This window comes from Danio rerio, chromosome 18, assembly GCF_049306965.1.
Source record: "Danio rerio strain Tuebingen ecotype United States chromosome 18, GRCz12tu, whole genome shotgun sequence".
NCBI classification, from domain to species: Eukaryota; Metazoa; Chordata; class Actinopteri; order Cypriniformes; family Danionidae; genus Danio; species Danio rerio.
Window position 1 is genome coordinate 22,068,184 of NC_133193.1, and position 19,698 is coordinate 22,087,881.

A 19,698-nucleotide genomic window follows, 5' to 3' on the forward strand; every position below is an offset into this window, starting at 1 on the left:
CATGGTTGAAATAGGTTTTCATAATTTTTATATTAACATATTTCAACAGTTTTTATCAATCTTTTTTCAACCTCAAAAGTTACATTACAGTTATTGCAACAAGAATATCACAGATTGAAAAACAGAAATTGGGTTGCCTCGAGGAGATAATCACGGCAACAATACACTGCCACTTCTCTTTGAGATCAGTATTCAATTATGTTTAAAGGCATCGTTACTTAGATTTGCATAACACAAAGACCACAAAAATCACTAAAAGTTGCATAACACAATAACCACAATAATAAAAGAAAGCTGCATAACACCATGACCACAAAAATCACAAAAAGTTGTTTGAGTTGCATTAAAGTACAATGTTTGTGTGAGAACAACAAGGTTATTTGAATTGTCTAAGGACCAGTCGTGACTCTAGAATGTTTCTGTGCTGAAACCAACAATAATCATGAAAATAACTACACTTAACTGTCCTCATAGTAAATAAATATTGTACATCTGCTCTGAATATTTACAGGTGGACAAACCCTATTATGAGAAAGGGTTTTAAGGAGAAACTGAGGCCATCCGATGTTTATCAAGCACCCAGTCAAGATGCAGCAGACATCCTCGCAGAGCGCTTGGAAAAGTTAGTATTGTTGTTTTAATCAATCATATCACTGTTATTAGAAACTGCTTAGTATAAACCTTACCATCCAAGTAAATGTATTGTAATGTAAATGTTTTTTGGTCATGTGTGATTTCTAATTGCACAATTTTTGATTAGCATGAGCTTTTAATTAAGAATTATTTTTAATCATGTTTTTTTTTTTTAGATTAACGGCAGCTTCTTTTTTAGAAAATAAGTCAAATAAGTCCTTATCATCACCTCCATTCAGTAACCGAAACTGCAATGAAAGAACACAGACTGACGCTTTTGTCAAGTGAGCAAATTTACATCTTGAACAGACCCAAACAGATTACACAATCTTAGTTTCTCCTGCAACTTTCAGTGTCCTCAGATGTCTGTTACTCACTGGAGCCAAATGTCACACCTTTAGACGTTTCCGTGATGCCTTATTTTGACAAAAGAAGTGAGGAAAGACAAATAAAATGTAGGCAACCCCCTAAATGTCAGCTTGCCTGTTCCAGTAAAGTTCCTCCCATGTATTTGTCTCACACAAACTGCAGTACATTCATGCCAGTGCCCTGCCAATGGGCATCAAACACGACCTTTTTAAAGTGCCAGGCCCCTGTTGAGTGATAGATGATCATTTTTTGTTATCCCTCTAACTCGCGGCGCTGCTGGGAATCTGAACTTTTTATTCAGTCAACAGTTCAGTTTCCTCCAGCTTGGATTTCTCTGTTTAATAAGTTCCCTAAATCACCTTGGTTATACAGGAGTGCAGCAAACAATGTGGAGTGTACAGGTTTTATTGTGGGTGGGTTGGATGCTGTTTAACTGTCCATTCATTTTCTCTCTCTCTCTGGCTAAACAGGGAATGGGACAGAGAAGTTGCATCTGGAAAGAAAAAACCCAGTCTCCTGAGAGCGATGGCACGATGCTACATAAAACCTTTTCTGTTGTTTGGCTTCCTGCTGTATATTGGTGTGAGTGTCCAAAATGTGTCCTTTTTTTGTTCTGGGTTTTGGTCTTCTCTAAAAACTAGCTTCATGATTTGAGGAAAAAAATCTACAATAGTCCAAATGCATGTGTGTATTTGCTAATTGTTTGTGCATGGGTGGGTACTACTGGGTAAACAATAGAGGTGAAGTATAGCTTTAATTCTTTTTTTTTTTGTATATATGAAATATATGAATTTTGGCCTATAAAATATTTTTCTGAAGTTAAAATAATGACAGTGACATTTTTTTAAACAATGGTTTATAGAAGACACAATAAAATGTGATTATTCATTCATTTTTCTTCAGCTTAGTTACTTTATTCATCAGGGGTTGCCACAGTGGAATAAACCAAAATGTGATTATAGTTTATATAAAATATATTTGTCAATATTTTTTAGTACAAGAAACATTTGAAGGCATATTAAAGTACTTTTAAAGCATCACAGCGCAGCACCAAAATATTTATTTATATAAAATTCATTGATAGAATATATTAACATGATCTTTCAAACCACTAATTTGTGTGCACTTTTCAGCAAGTAGTTTTTAATCATTTTAAATATTATGAAAATTAATGAGTAAATTGTTTCAATCATTTTGGAATAATGTTTTGAATAAGTTAGAGGTTACGTTTGAACAAAAGTTTTATTTTGGGCGTAGATTTGCTCTTGACATTGGTGGAAGAGCGCATGCATTGCGCAAAAATGCATGTTCGCACTTTTAAAAAACATGAATAAAGTATTTAATAATATAAAATAAACACTTAATAATACAAGTAACAATTATTGAGTCACGTGCCATGCTGCAAAAGTCAATTTACATGATTTTACTGCAAACTGGCTTTGAGGAGGTATGAATGTAGAGAAATTTAGAGAGGCGTGTGACGCAATTTAACTGTTTTATTCTGATTATTGTTTTTCGTAATCATGGAGGCCAAAATTCAAACTTAATTTTGATTAATTGCACACCTTTGGTTCATAGTATTGTAGTAAACTCGTAGCAAACTTGACTTTAACCCTTTGTGCACAAGTAGGTTACTAAGGGTTGACGGAGCAATATTTTATTTTGAAGTCGATTCAATTATTGGTAGGGACATTTCGTTAATTGGTGGATATTAGTGGGCACATGTCCCCTCTGTCCATGCCAATTCCACACCCTTGGTTTTATTTGAACAAAAGTTATCTGAAACATTGGATAAGTTACTGGTATTTAATATGTTTTCTATGTGTTTAAAATAAAATTTGTGAACTTAATTTTATGCTGACACCAGAATAGAACATTTCATCTTTGATTCATGTACATTTTTACATTTCCTGTAAATGAAGTTTGTTTTTGTCTGCTTTTTGTGATTGCCGTTTTTCAGGAAGCTACAAAAACAGTGCAACCGCAGCTTTTAGGACGGATCATTGCATCATTTGACCCGGCCCATGAGCCGGAGCGAGCCAATGGATACTTTCTTGCCTTTGGTCTTGGTTTGTTGTTTACTGCCCGCTTCCTCCTGCTCCAGCCTGCCATGTTTGGGCTGCACCACCTGGGCATGCAAATCAGGATTGCACTCTTTAGCATAATATATAAAAAGGTTTGCATTTGTCTACTATAATGTGCCAACACTGTATGCTGGGTTTCACATATTTCCTTCATGTTGTCCTGACACAAATCAATTTTGTTAACTAAATTGTTTTTACAAATTTAAGTGAATTGAACATGAAACAATTAAGCTATCCCAAAAAACCCTCAACAATTGTGTTGATTCAGCTCATTTTAGCTAAGTAGTTTGAACAAGCAGCAGAAATGTTTATTTAATTAAATGTACTTGTATAACCTTCAAAAGTTCATGAATTTCATCTAATTCTTTTCATTAGACCTTGAAACTTTCCAGCCGTGTCTTGGACAAGATCAGCACAGGTCAGCTGGTCAGTCTGATGTCGGCCAACCTGGGCAAGTTTGATCAGGCAAGTATGAGAAGAGTGAATCCCTATGATGGTTGAATTATCTTTGAAGAGGGTTTACTAATAAGTGATATACAAGCCGCTACTTAGGGCCACACTGGAGAAGGTCAAAGGTTTATATTTACAACATGCTTTTGCAGAGCCAAGCTGTGTAGCTAATCACAGATATAACTGAGCAAAATGGGCAAAGAAATTCTCTTGATGTGCTTGGTATTGGCTCCTCATGTATAGAAATTATACAACTGTCATATTATATATAACAATTGTCCTGCTTAAGATTTTTGCAGAAATCATGCTACATTTTCTGTTCTGTGATGAATAAAAAGTTCAAAGGAACAGAAATAATAACAACATTATAAACGTCTTTACCAACACTTTTGATCAACTTAAAGCATCACTGCTGAGTAGATTCATTTATTTCTTTCAAAATTCTGACTCCAAATGGTATACACACACACACACACACACACACACACACACACACACACACACACACAGGAGGACCGGAGGACAAGATTTCAAATAAAATTATTTTGTGCTAATATATTGACTGAGCCTTAAATTTGGCATAAAGCTTCAAAAGGATCATAACTGAACTCTGGAACGTCCCAGGAAGGTAGAGCCAATGTGCTGAATGTTGATACACTCTGTAAGTGGTCAGAAGCAATTAGCACATGTGTTTAATGTGGCTTCTTCACATGTCCCTTCCTAGGAATGTGTGAGATAGTTTGTAATGTTTTGTAACCACAGCTTTTGTGGTTTTACCATAGTTTAAAAGCATCTTTATATAGAAAATGGGGCTTAGATGGCACAACTTGACATCTATATGTCAAGTAAATACTGTACATAAATAACAGAACAATGACCACGAAAGGTCAAGAGCTAGATTTGCCTACAGCTTGCACCCATGCAAACCCTCTTTACTACTGTCAGGATTTTCTAAATAGACATTATTGCAAAAAAAAAAAAAAAAGCTTTGAAACAGTGATTTTTGTGGCTGGCCTTATTGTATGCATGCACTTCTTCTTAAATTTCTCAACAATTTATGGATGAGCTTAAGGAAAAAAAGATGTACGATTTATGGATGGAGTGTATTTCTGTTTGAATTTTTTATTATTAATTTTCAAATATATCCATTCACAAACCCTGTAACCCCTACAGAGAATAGAACAAAACATGTCTGTCCATCACTTCAGTCTAAAATATCAAGTATACTTGGAGAAGCATAGCAATGTTAATAATGATAAATAAATAAATAAATAAATAAAATAAAATAAAACCAAAACCAAAATAAAAATGCATTAAAAATAAATAAATACATTTAAAAACAAATTATATATATATATATATATATATATATATATATATATATATATATATATATATATATATATATATATATATATATATATATTTTTTTTTTTTTTTTTTTTTTTTTTTTTTTTTTTTTTTGTAGGGTATTACTTAATATGGTCAACATAATCAATAAAGGTAGCCTTATAAATTTGTTTACTTGATCCCCTTAAAGAGTATAAAATTTTTTCAAGGTAAAGATAAGACTCTCTGGTCCATTGATTAAAGGTGGGTGGAAGGGGATATTTCCATTTAAGCTAAATTTCTCTTTACAATAATAAAAAACAGAAAGCAAAAATCTTACACTTTGACGCAGAGAGACGTGGGTCTTCTGGTGCGATTCCAAATTATGCCACAAGTGGTTCCGGCTCTAATAATATTGAAGCGCAACAGAAAGGGTATTGAATCTTGATCTCCAAAAGTTTTCTAATTTAGGGCAAATCTAGAATGTGTGCATTAAAGTACCCCCAGCTGCCTGGCATCTATTACACAAAGAGCTAACACCAGGTTTATGGATGGAGTGTATTTAAATGAATCATGCAATGTGATTTATTTGCAATAGGCTTGTGTTAGCCAGCAGGCTGTCTGTGCAGATAATAAAATACACTAACCTTATTATAATCAGATTTGCTTGTTTCTGACTTGATTTGACATTATAAAAATAAGCTTCTGCATCTGTATTCTTAAATTTGTTCATTCATAGTAGATCACTTGCAGAACTTTCTGCTCCTTTTGGAGCTTTTATGCCCTATTAGTAAATTTGGGCCTAAATTTCAAATGATTTGCTTTTTAAAAGTGCTTAATGTCTCATACATTTCTTTTGTTTTTTTCCTACAGAGCCTGGGTATGGCCCATTTTATATGGATATCACCACTGCAATGCATCCTGTGTACAGGGCTTATCTGGGAACTCATTGATGTCAATAGCTTCTGTGCACTTGCCGCCATCTCTTTACTGGGTGTTTTGCAGGCCTTCCTTTCACATAAAATGGGTCCTTACAAGTAAGTCTCATATTAGCCTACTGTGCATCCAAATACCAAAAAGTTAATCGTGTCTTACTCTAATAAACTTTGGCAGAGATTTTGCAGAAGTATTTTTATGCTCCCACAGAAACACGCGCATTCCAATTGTGATTCATCCCAAAAGCTTTGAAGAGTTTGGACAGGTAGTTCAGTGCTGCTCCTGTAATCAGGAGGCTGGATAGCCTTGTGCCTTTGAGAAATGTAAACAATGTTGGTCAGAACCGCCACCGAGACAGATTATCACAAGTGTAATTCCGAGTGGGCATTTAGTGTCTGTATTCAGTGTCAGTATAGGCATCATGCTTAGTCAGATGTATTAAACACCCACGTTGGAGTGTTTATGTCATACAGGACGTGAAGTTCTGTAAGCACAGACACATCATTACACTTTGCTGCCTTCTCTGTTTTCCATCAGAGCACAGAAGGTGCTGTTGACCAACAAACGGCTGGCTCTGACCTCAGAGATCATGGAGAACCTGCATTCGGTAAAGGCGTATGGCTGGGAGGAGATAATGGAGACACTCATCAAGAACATCAGACAGTAAGGGCCAAACTGTTCAGTTTATGTTCTAAGGCAAACTCAGTATCCCATAAGTACAATCTGTGAAAAAACAGATCATCTAACAAAAACAGATCATCTAAATCAGGGTTTCTCAACCACATTCCTGGAGGACCACCAGCTCTGCACATTTTCCATGTCTCCTTAACCAAACACACCTAACTCAAATCATCAGCTCGTTAGCAGAGACTGAAAAACCTGTAATAACTGTGACAGACAAAGGAAACATCCAAAACATGCAGTGTTGGTGGTCCTCCAGGAACGTGGTTGAGAAACATTGATCAAAATGACAGGATTGTTTTAATGTGCCATTTATTAACTTTTTTAAACATCTGAATAAATAAGAATATACAAAATTAAATGTGATTGAAATTAAATATCACTTCAGCGCTGCCGCCTCACAGCAAGAAAGTCACTGGTTCGAGTCTCGGCTGGGCCAGTTAACATTTCTGTGTGGAATTTGCATGTTGTTCCCGCCTTCCCATGGGTTTCCTCAGGGTGCTCCGGTTTCCCCCACAGTCCAAATCATGCAGTACAAGTGAATTGAACTAAACTAAATTGGTTGTAGTGTATGTTTGTGTATGGGTGTTTTCCAGTACAGGGTTGCAGCTGGAAGGGCATCAGCATAAAAGATATGCTGTATAAGTTGGCGGTTCATTCCGCTGTGGCGACCCCTGATTAAAGGGACTAAGCCGAAAAGAAAATGAATGAATGAATGTGAAACCATTTCAAAGATTTTACCTGAAGTTTCTTGAAGTCTCTGACCTAAAAAAAACATCATAATAATATTAAATCATTATTTCTTGTTCAAAGGCACTTGTAGTATCAACTTCTGAAAGCAAATTTGCTTGACAGATTGAGAACATGTGGAACTTTATGTGACTCTTTACATCAATAACTGTTCACTAAAAAGTTCTTTGGGCACCCAGATTTATTCCACTACTGTATGACACCTTAGTTTATTACATTTCTCACCTTAACACACTTTCATTCTAAATCCTTTAATATTAAGTGAGGTTCTTTCATAGGAGATTATAGATCAGAAGAGTGGGCCTGAATCAGAGATACTTGAAGCCACAGTCTCCCACTGTTTCTCTGTAGTATTACATTCACGGCAGCACACGGTGTGCCTTTGTGTTTTTGTTATCAGCTCAGTCTCAGAGAATCAATGTGCTGTTGTTTTTAGCTATTTGATATCTCATGACACAGTCTCCAAATATCCTTCCCATCTGGCAATCCCCTTCAGCTTGTCATTCTTTTTTCCCGTAAACTGTTTGTAGGGATGAGGTGAAGCTGACCAGGAAGATCGGCTCGCTGCGCTACTTCTACAGCTCGGCGTACTTTTTCTCGGCCATCTTTGTGATTGTGGCTGCAGTGGTGCCTCATGCTCTGAGTCGGGGAATCAACCTGCGCCGCATTTTCACCACTCTCTCCTACTGTATGGTGCTGCGGATGACAGTCACCCGACAGCTGCCCGGCTCCATCCAGATGTGGTACGACACCATGCGGCTCATCTGGAAGATTGAAGTGAGTCTAAACGCTCTTTTGCTTTGAGAGCTTTTAAAGTCCCTGTGAAAACAAAATAATGAGTTTTAATGTTAGTAACAGCATGTTAGTCTTAAGGATGTCTATAAGCTAGTGTGTTACAAAACAGCAACACAATTCACATTTAGAAGATGTAACAATTCAAAGTTTGCAGTTTGTCACTTCCGCTTAAATGGATCAGCAATTTTTTGACGTCCCCTTATACTTTAGTTTCTCATCAAATCTTCTGACCAATCAAACACTCTCTAGTATTGGACATTTTTGCCCCATTCACGATCTTTTTGCTATGTTGCACATTTGTTGGCAGAGCTGTGATATAAATAAATAAAACCTTTTTTTTTTCATATTTTGGTTCAAATAACATCACACTAGTGAAGGGAAGTTCATTTTACCAACTTAGATGAATGAGATGAACAAAGGTTTTTTTTTTGAGTGATTTTACATATTTAGTTCACTTTGCCAAAATCTGATCGAAATTAAAATGTCACAGGTTGCACAGCTTACAAACACATCTACAACTAGCCCTAATCACACTACAAATTACAGTCAGACATGATTGAGAAAATAGTTATTCATTGTTTACCTGGGTCTTTTGTCTATGATTAGCTCAGCTCGCCTCTTCTGACAAGTCTTCAAGTTTGAGTTGTTTGTTCACGTGGCACAAACAATCACATGTTAGCTTAAATGATGCACACAGTCTTAGCCGATAGCCGATAGAAATGATTAGTTCACTTTTGAGTCTTCAGATTTTTGAGTCATTCGTTCATCATATGACAGCATGTAAAGAGACGAATGACTCAAACTGAGGACTTGAGAGATAAACGGATCGTTTCTTTTTCTGAAAGTATCTAGATGCAGACTTGGATTTGCAAGCTGAGACTGCATATCTCAGAAATGCAGTGTCAGTCACAAAACACTCAGTGGAGCTAGTGGCATCACTGTGAGGAGTAGGGTTAGGTGTGCACATTAAAACCATTGCATGCAGCTCAGCTTCCAACTGCACCCAGTCTGCATCCAGATCCCTCTCCATATGATTGGTTTGCTGTATGTCAGTCTTTCTCATGATGAACGAATGACTCAAACTTGATAGAAGATTTGAAGGAACTAATCTTGCAAATGAACGAATCACTCCCTGAGAGGACTCATTGCTCTCGAGTCACATTTAAGATTAGTTTAAAATGAACAAATCGTTAAAGAACGACCCATCACTGCATCACACACTGTGTTTCGGCTAAGATATTAAACAGAGGTTCTGACTCTCTGTGGTTATTAAACATCCCATTGGCACTTCTCATAAAGTATAGGGGCGTAAACAGGGTGCGATTTACAGGTGGGTTTGGGGGATCTGACCCCCGTAATTAACACTTGATTTACCCCAAAAGGACATCAAAACAAGATTTACAATAGGGGTGTGTGTGTGTGTGGGGGGGGGGGGGGGGGGGGTATTAATAGTTAATAAATAGTTTCCTCTGATCTGTATCATAAAAAATAATAATAATTAAAAATGGGGCAACACGGTGGCGCAGTGGGTAGCGCTGTCGCCTCACAGCAAGAAGGTTGCTGCTTCAAGCCTCTCAATGTGTGTGAATGAGTATGTATGGATGTTTCCCAGTGATGGGTTGCAGCTGGAATGGCATCCGCTGTGTAAAACATATTATGATTAAGTTGGCGGTTCATTCCACTGTGACGACCCCAGATTAATAAAGGGACTAAGCCAAAATGAAAAGGAATGAATAATTAAAAATAATAGATAACTTACATGTACATTTGACCACCCCTATAATGGTTCATACCATTGCGAATGCCTGTTTGCTCCAAAATAAGGTATTCAGCCAGCAAATCAAGAGCACCAACAGACAGCGTGAGTGTTCACAAAACTTGTTGCTTGTAAAATCGGCTTTTGTACTGTAGGTGTCCATAAAACTAGAAGCATAGTTTGTGTTTTATTATACACTTGCTCACACATGGAAGTTATTCAGTAAAACTAAAAAATATGTGCAGGAATGCAAACTGTTTATTAAATATCACAAATGTCCCCGAGGACCAGTTGCTGTGTGGTGAGCGCACCTGTGGTTGTTGAATCATCATAGTGGATGCTGCACACTGGTAATTTAGTGGAGATACAATTCCCCCTCATTCATTTGTGTGCTTTGGGTAGATAACGTTATACATAGATGCACTGTATAAATGTTCAATAAATGTACTATATAAATGTACTTCACAGGACTTTAAACTAATGATTCCTTAATCAGTATAAACCCAGGATAAACAGAATCCGTTCCGTTTTTAAAGTGTCCCTGAAATCAAAATTAGTTTTTTTGGGGTGTTAGTATCAGAATGTTAGATTAAAGTTTACCTATAGTTCTGTGTACTGCAAAACAAAGATAAATATTTCATTTAGAGGATTTAAGCATTCAAAACTTTCAGTTTTTTTATTTCAGCTTCTTATCATATTTTCTGACCAATCAAGTGATCTATAGTATCTTAAGTGACCCACCCCCTACATGACGCGGCTGTAATAACATATTATATAAACACGTATTCACAAAACTCACCATTCATACAAGTTTTTACTTGTAATGTAATGTAATGTGTATTTATATAGCGCATTTATTGTGTATGGCCATACACCCAAAGCGCTTCACAATCATGAGGGGGTTTTTCCACACCACCACCAGTGTGCAGTGTACTTAATACAAACATGTCAATTGAGACTTGAAATTGACTATTTGTAACTTGTTCAACTTTTACTTCAAGGAATTTCTTAGTAAAGAAGAATACAAGTTAATGGAGTACGATCTCAGCATCACAGAGCTGGAGCTTCAAGATGTGACTGCTTCATGGGATGAGGTGCGCTTCAGCATTCACACACGAAAAAAAAACATTTAAATTGAATTATACTGAGGCTCAAACACATTGCTTTTCACTTTCGAAAGGCAACTAATTGCTTTGCCCTTTGTTGACTGTTTTTTGTGTATTCCAATAGAATTGCATGTTTTATTAAACTAACGACCAATGAAGTCTGAGGTCAATGATTAACTCTAAATTACTGGAACTACATTTGGTGATGTTTTCAATTGTAAATGTGACTTGGCTATTCATTTTCAGCACTCTTGGAGAACAGAGCTGTGTGAATGCATTTGTTGTTTGTATGTGTGCGGTGCGGTGCGGTGTAAGGAGATGTGACGCTGTGTTTCTTTAGGGTCCCGGTGAACTTTTGGAAAGGATAAAACAGGAGAACAAAGCTAATGGGCATCACAATGGAGACGCAGGCCTCTTCTTCACTAACCTGTATGTGGCTCCTGTACTGAAGGACATCAGTCTGAAGCTGAAGAAAGGAGAGATGTTGGCTGTTACTGGTTCTATGGGATCTGGGAAAGTATGAGCGCTTATTTTCATTTTTTTAGGTGTTATCTATTGCAAATACCATGCATAGGTGCAAGTAGTATCAATGTAAATATATTATAATCATTTAAGATGTTATAGTGAGACTACAGATGTCCATTCACAGTTAATAATAATGTTTAATTTTTTTTAACTTTTAATTAAAATTATTGTCTATTTATTGTGTATTACACACTTTTTACACAATTGTATATACAATTTATGAGATAAATTAATTAAATTTTTCTATTAAAATTAAAAGCAAAATTCTTATCTATTTAAAAAATGTTCAGTTTTGTAAATAGTAAAATAAATATTTAAAGAAAGAGACTAAACATTTCTGACAAATAGCTCTCACCTACAAAATCATTTATTTAATAATTAGATTTGTGATTTATTTACATAATTAAGAAAATCTAAAGTGCGGCAAAATATGTAATGACAAAATGACACAACCCATCTCTGGGAAACATTCACACACACACACACTCATAAACTTCGGACAATTTAGCCTACCCAATTCACCTGTACCGTATGTATTTGGACTGTGGAGGAAACCGGAGGATTTTTGAATAATATTAATTAATTATTTTGCTTTTAAAAAGGTGTTTGTACTTTTTTAAAGAAAAGAGTATTGTATCCACAAAGCTCTAATAACAGCGATTCAATAATTTAAATTATACTAATATTTATTTTGAATATACATATTTGAGCAAAATTTAATTTTATTGAAATTGATAATATTAACATAATACCTTACAATTATTAGTTATCTGTTATTAGTTATTAATTATATAGTTTGTACTTAATTTTATTTTGCAATTTATTAATTTAAACATAACTTAATATGTAAGGGGAAGAGTTGTCATTGCTCAGACGTGCTGTCTATATTTATAGAGCTCATTGTTGATGACCATCCTCGGGGAGCTGGTTCCCTCCTCAGGGAAGATCCGACACAGCGGTCGAATCTCTTACTCCTCCCAAACAGCCTGGATCATGCCTGGAACCATCCGAGACAACATCCTCTTTGGCCTGACCTACGACGAGTATCGCTACAAGAGTGTGGTGAAAGCGTGCCAGCTTGAGGAGGTATTGACAAATTCATCTGTCCCTCATTTCCTGAGCATTACTCCCATCTCCAGTTCCTCTCCTCTCTGGACAATAGTGTTGTGAAATTACTGGAATTTCCAACTCGATTTATCTAACTCGATACTTTGTAAAATGATGTTTTGTGATATGATACTCTTAAAAATATTGAGACTCTGTGTCACTGTTGATATAGTCGAGTATTAACCACAAACTTAATTTATATACATTAAAAAAAAATTAAAGACAAGTCAACAGACAGTAATAAATAAATAAAACAAATTACAAACAATAACACAAATAAATACAACAGAACAAATATACAGATGAAATAAGAGCTTAACATTCTTCTGGTACATGTACTGTATAGGCCTATTGCTTTTGCCTTTCCTATTGTTGTTTCAGACATCATTATTTGTTTAAAAGGTACAAGGTACTTTATTTAAAAGTAAAAACTGTAAATTAGCCAAAGTAAGTCAAGAGGGCTAATTTTCATCTGTTACCCCTGCAAGATTTTAAAAAGCCAACAATAAATCAAAAACAGATTATTACACATACAACATCAGTAAAATTACATACAACAAAATATTAAAAATTGCTAACAATTTCATAAAATAACAAGAGAAAAGAATTACATTTTGTCAAGAATAAAAGTAAACTAAACTGAAACTAAACTAAACTGAAATTTAACTCTAAGCTGCTTTGACACAATCTACATTGTAAAAGCACTATATAAATAAACATGAACTGATTTAATTTCTTTAAGTGCAATAATAAAATCTCACATTTTGCTTTATTCACATCAGATACACGTAGTTTTGGTAACAATAAAGTTCACTCGCTATAAATAAGCCACAGCTATATCACCCTACAGCCCAAGACCGGTTACTCACTGAAGCTAAGCAGGGCTGAGCCTGGTCAGTACCTGGATGGGAGACCACTAGGGAACACTAAGTTCCTGTTGGAAGTGGTGTTAGTCAGGCCAGAAGGGGGCGCTCAACCTGTGGTCTGTGTGAGTCCTAATGCCCCAGTAAAAGTGAAGGGAACACTATACTGTCAGTGGGCGCCGTCTTTCGGATAAGACATTAAACCGAGGTCCTGACTCTCTGTGGTCATTAAAAATCCCATGGCACTTCTCGTGAAGGAGCAGGGGTGTAACCCCGGTGTCCTGACCAAAGTCCCTCTATCGGCCCTTACGATCATGGCCTCCCAATCATCCCCTTTCTACTGAATTGCCTCTATCACTGTCTTTCCACTCCATCAATAGCTGGTGGATGCTGCACACTGGTGGTGGTGTGGAAAAACCCCATCATGATTGTGAAGCGCTTTGGGTGTATGGCCATACACAATAAATGCGCTATATAAATACACATTACATTACATCACATATATTCTTTTCCCAGTTGAACAGCCACTTACTTTACTTTCATGAATTTCAGAAGAAGTTGATGAATGAACATGTTGTAAATCCAGCAGCTCTAATCTCTCCACTGATGTGCAAACTAACATGGCGGTGCCTATCACCCAACATAGATCAATTATTTTATTAAGCTGTTTAAACACCAAACTAAGTATTTTAACACGTATTTAAAAATTCTAATAGCAGATATTTTTAATATAATTAGGTTGTTTGTCAGTATTTTCAGAAAAGGGAAAATATTAACAATAAAAAGTTAGATATTGTGTTTTTTTTAAATTAAGGCGACATGGTGGCTCTGTGGTTAGCACTGTCGTCTTACAGCAAGAAGGTCACTGGTTCGAGTTCCAGCTGGACAAGTTGGCATTTATGTGTGGAGTTTGCATGTTCTCCCCGTGTTCAGGTTTCCTCCAGGTGCTCCGGTTTCCCTCACATTTCAAAGACATGCGCTAAAGGTGAATTGGATGAACTAGATTGGCCATAGTGTATGAGTGTGTGTAAATGAGAGTGTATGAGTATTTCCCAGTACTGGGTTGCGGCTGAAAGGGCATCCGCTGCATTAAACTTATGCTGGATAAGTTGGTTGTTCTTTCTAATGTGCCAACCCCTGATCAATAAGGGACAAAGCCATAGGAATTATTTTTAAAGTTATCTGACATAAAAAAAAGTCAGGAGTGCAACAGAGAACTCAATAGAGAAAAAAAGATGTTCAATCAGTTTTAAATATTAAGTTCTCCAGCATGTATTACGCTTCAATATTTAAACTAATAAAACCTGAAACATGCAAATGAGCTGCTGTAAACTCATAAAGGAACAGGGTGAAACTGTGACGGGACAGATTAGATGTGGTGTGTCGAAAACCACAACAAACTGCTTCAACTGGCTTGAATGAGAGAGATTGATATTTTTGATAATACTTGCTAGTTTAATTTCCTTTATTTTCTGACCTCACTCATCTCCTTTCTCAACCTGAAGCTCTTGCTGTCATGCTGTTTGGCTTTAGCTCTGCTTCTGTTTTTGTCCTTCTCTTTCTTTATCTTTCTTTCTCTCTGTCTGTACATGGAATGTTCACCTGGCAGTTGAACTGAGAGGCTTTGTTAGATGGAGGACTGAGTCATATTACTCTGTTCACTCTCAATCTCTTGATACCAAATCAGCCAATCGTGTGCGACTATCAAGAGCTGAAGTGTTGAGCGACAGGGCCCCTGTTTAATTGCGTCTTACACGAACGAACATTCAGAAGAGAGATCCACTGAGGATACATTCGGCTGCCATCTCATATGTGTCCACTTTAGTGGATTTGTCAGGTGTAAATCCCAACATGATTTATTTGAATGAAATAAGAACTATAGTTTTGTCAGTTTTATTAAGCAAAATGTACATTTATTCTTCTGAGAAAGGCATAATTCACCCAAAAATGAAAATCCTGATTTTACTCATACTTTACTTGTTTCAAACCTTTATGATTTTCTCTCTTCTGCTTAACAGAAAAGAAGATATTTTGAAAAATGTTGGAAACCTGTAACCATTGACATTCATAGTATTTGTTTTTCCTACTATAGAAGGCAATGGTTACAGGTTTTCAGCTTTCTACAAATTATCATCTTTTGTGTTCAGCAGAAGAGAGAAACGCATAAAGGCTTGACCCCATTTGTGGGTGAGTAAATAATGATTAAATTTACATATTTGGGTGAACTTTTTCTTAAAATGATTTTTCTCATTAGGTTGATAAAATACATTTTAACCAGTTTATACTGAAAACAACAACAAACATAAAATAAATACACTTTCTTTACTGGATAATATGTTATTTGGTTACTGGATAATAACTGGATAGTAATTAAGTTTTATGTTAGTACTGTGTATCTCACCATTAGAAACATTTAAAAAAATGTAATAAATATTTAATAATTAAATAATTTAGCATATATATATATTATATATAAAAATATTATAGCATATAAGAGTATATTAAACATATATTATATAAATATATAATTATTTAAAACAAATATATAAATCTAAATCACTGTTAAATCATTTAAGGTGCTTCCCAGTGGTGAATGTGGGATGTTTACAGTGTCAGTCCCCATATTTCCCATAGGGATGGCAGTTAACCTGTTTCCTCTCAAACAAAGCAAGTTTTCACAGTAAATGGTGAATACAAGCGCAATTTATGACTGTTTGTTACGAAACATCCAGACTCCAGCAACAGCAGATCTTAAAGAGCAGTGTGAGGTGCCTGTTGTCATCACAATACTAGGCTAGGCCATAACAACATAGTGAGAGAACTTCACTGTTTGTGAACTAACTAGCAAGAAGCTACAAAGTATTGTTATTTTTCAGTACACAGTGAGTCTTTATTCAGTGTCTGCTTACAGATACGAATAATTTCACAGCTTACTTTATCCTCTGTGTCTTGCATTAGAAGCAAGCTCTTAATGCAAATGCAAGACTAGCAAGATCCAATAAATGGATTTGTGGAGTCTTTAAAATGTAAAGTGGAAACGCCCAAGTTTAGTGGACTTGTGTTATCTGTGTGTTTTCTTTGTGTCGCTGATATACTAGTCTTTCAGTCCTCATTCATGTTGTGTCTGGCCTGTAAACCACAACACCAATGATTTGTTTGTGGCATTTACAGTCTTTCTTATGGCATCACCTCATTTAATTATTGTTTTTAATGCTTCCACAATGGACAAACAGAGTTGATGACGAGGTAAGATCTCATGGGAATAATCTTTCATCTCAAGTTGTCTGTCGTCCCTGTTTTTTTTTTTTTACTGCTTAAATCTGAGTCATACTAGTGTTCTGGATTTAAAGGGGTTAAGGGGAAACTTGTCTGCTAACTAAGGTCTCCTAACTGCTAACTGACCACCTGATAAAAGAAGCTGAAAAAATCCTAAACCATCTATCAATAGGTTTAAGCTGAGTTCCCCCCCCCCACTATTTAAGCGTGGATGTTCCTATTACTTATGTTTAGCTTTTATTTCATGTAGCATAATAACTTTGCTTTTTGCATGGATCAGAATTTCTCTCTGTCCAAAAGATACAAATTTACCACCAAGTATATAAAACAAAATTAATATTTACCTGAAATTATAGAGTTCAGCAGTGTTCCAGAAGTAAAAAAATCCAGTAATTTTCTCCTTAAAGAGACTGATCTCATTGATAATTTATAATAATTAAAGATAAACATAGACCTTTTGCAAGAGATGAGATTGGTAATCGATCCATTTTAATGATATTTTTCAAATAAAAAATATTGTTTAACAATGAAATAGTGAAAACTACATTACCCATAATGCAAATTTGATAATCAGACAAAAAGGCTGAGGTAAACTGTAAAAAAAAATGCTGGGTCCCACACAATTGCTTCATGTTGTCCCAAAACAAATCGATTAAGTTAATTTAATCATTTTTACCAATTTAAGTGGATTAAACATAAAACAATTAAGTTGTGCCAAAAATGTAAAAATTGTGTTGTTATGTTGTTAATGAGTAGTTTGAACAAGCAGCAAAAGTCATTTTGAATTGTACAGAAATGTATGCTTAATGGCTTTATTAAAAACAATAACTGAAATCCTTTGACTCAGCTAAATTAAAAACTGTAGTAATAGTAACTGTAGGTTGTATTTTTTAAATATATTGCAACATATGGATCTGCACAGTATTATGGCAATGTAGTGAGACCAATTACATAATCTGCTGTGTTTTATGGGAGTGGGAGGAGCTTTGCTCACTGTGGCTTTCTGATTGGTGGAGTTTTCTGAATCGCATTCTTTTAAACCTGACTGTTTTCATAATATGTTGAACTAATTGAACTGATGAGTTCAACAAAAGCATATACATTTAATTAATGATCTTAGCCTTTTAAGGCCCAAGGTGTTTTTTACATGCATTTTTTATTTCTCTTTGCTATTTTGGCTCATTGGAACCTAATTTGAATAAAACCTACGTATCATCTTTTGATATGATGTACTTTTAGAGAAAAAGATGTCCATATATGTGGACTGGTGGTCAGAATTTACAAAAAACACTTTTGCCTGACTGTTTTTAATGCATATTTAACAGAAAAAATTGAGCATGTTTTGACTGTCAGAGATAAAAAACTAAAAAATTTCTCCATTTTGGACAGTTAAAAATAGTGTTTGGGACCTTTCATATGCTGCAAAACAGTTGCAGGATGACACTCTGTAACAAAATATAAAACATTCAAAGTATTTTAAACATTAAAAAGTATTTTAAATAGCCACTTAAGAGCTAAAATGTGCTGTCCACGTATGTGGACACTCAAGGCCCAGGAGGTTAGAGCTCACAGCAGGTCTGTCTTCACAGGTTTATCAGTTGTTGTCAAAATCATTTTTCTATTGTAGAACATGAATGTAGTTTTTACTTCTTCAAAACATAATCCTGTTGCTCCCAAATAACAGTTTAGTGCCAATTAATGGTTTTAATAAAAACAATTATGCCAATTACAGTGCTTTGTAAGACTTTTTTGGGCCATTAGGCACACTGTCTTGGCTCAATGTCAGATATTTAAGTTTTAAACCTGAATGTTGTAATTACTTTAACCCAGTATTTTAAGTGTGACTGCTGTGAATATGTGTTTTCCTGTGTGTGTCTGTGTACTTCAGACTCATGTAAAACAGCATGTTTGGCTTTCTCTAGATTGTCACTGTGTTACTCTGTTGTTATATGGTCGTTTATGTTGTGTGTTTTAATGTTAGGATCTGGCTGCTCTTCCAGAGAAGGATAAGACACCTATGGCTGAGGGCGGTTTAAACTTGAGCGGGGGTCAGAAGGCACGCGTGGCTCTGGCCAGGTATAGTCACACACTTCTTCACCTGCACTTAAACGTTTCACAGCTTCTCCTATGTACAGTACACCAGCACCTAAGTCTTCACTTCCCAATGGCTGCTCTTTCCCACAGCCGTTTAGGGAAGATTGTAAATCATAGATGTATAGCATTTTAATGACTGCTGTTCAATCACATCAGGAAGTTTACTCTCACTTAGATTTACTGTACATAATCATAAACTCAACATTAAATCACATACAATGCAATTCAATACAAACTTGTATGCGTAAATAAAATGTTTTTTACTGCTTGATTGTGTTGTTTGTATAATAAACCCTTTAAATGAACCTTATTTAATAATGATGTATTTAAAGGATCTCATTCGTATTAGTTATATATCACTATTAAAAATCTAAAAAGATTCAGTAATATATTTCCGTCTGCACAGGGCTGTTTACAGAGATGCTGATCTTTACCTACTTGACGCACCATTCACTCATCTGGATATTGCAACAGAAAAGGAAATATTTGACAAGTATGTAAATCACATTTCATTTGGCAGGTGTTGTAGGAATATGTATTAGGGTCTTTAGGATACCAAAGTAAAAATAAGCATTCATCTTTTTTAGTGATGAACTACCCTATTTATATAATATAAATGTCTTTTTATGTTTTGTTTATTTTAACATCACAGGTTAAACAATATATATTTTACCAATTTTTTACCATTTCTATAATTTTCTATAATTTCTATAAGTTATTAGCATGCAAAACTCTGGGTTCAAAGGTAAAAATCACATTATTTTTCTCAATGTGGAATTTTTTTAGTTATACAAAGTTTAATTTTAAGTCGGTTTGATTTTGTTTTAAAGTTGATTAAACAAAAACATTTAAGGCAGCATGCAAACAATGCTGAAGGCCACTGTTGCATTCTGCAAACAAACAGAAAATGTGTTGTGACTTCTTACCAGTGGAAGAAACCAAAT

The 19,698-nt window shown here is 35.3% G+C and overlaps 1 protein-coding gene across 2 annotated transcripts in view; it reads left to right on the forward strand.

The window, feature by feature from the left end:
- The window catches only part of cftr (CF transmembrane conductance regulator), a 46,201-nt gene that overhangs the window by 2,562 nt on the left and 23,941 nt on the right, over positions 1-19,698 (forward strand). For both annotated transcript variants that reach the window (XR_012393704.1, NM_001044883.1), the window contains exons 2-13: positions 512-622; positions 1,473-1,584; positions 2,963-3,178; positions 3,462-3,551; positions 5,739-5,902; positions 6,339-6,464; positions 7,763-8,009; positions 10,785-10,877; positions 11,230-11,406; positions 12,309-12,500; positions 18,642-18,736; positions 19,161-19,247. Coding sequence is in view for 1 of the 2 variants with exons in the window: in NM_001044883.1 (NP_001038348.1) it covers positions 512-622; positions 1,473-1,584; positions 2,963-3,178; positions 3,462-3,551; positions 5,739-5,902; positions 6,339-6,464; positions 7,763-8,009; positions 10,785-10,877; positions 11,230-11,406; positions 12,309-12,500; positions 18,642-18,736; positions 19,161-19,247 (1,710 nt within the window). In the remaining variant the exon portion in view is untranslated. The remainder of the gene's footprint in view (positions 1-511; positions 623-1,472; positions 1,585-2,962; positions 3,179-3,461; positions 3,552-5,738; positions 5,903-6,338; positions 6,465-7,762; positions 8,010-10,784; positions 10,878-11,229; positions 11,407-12,308; positions 12,501-18,641; positions 18,737-19,160; positions 19,248-19,698) is intronic.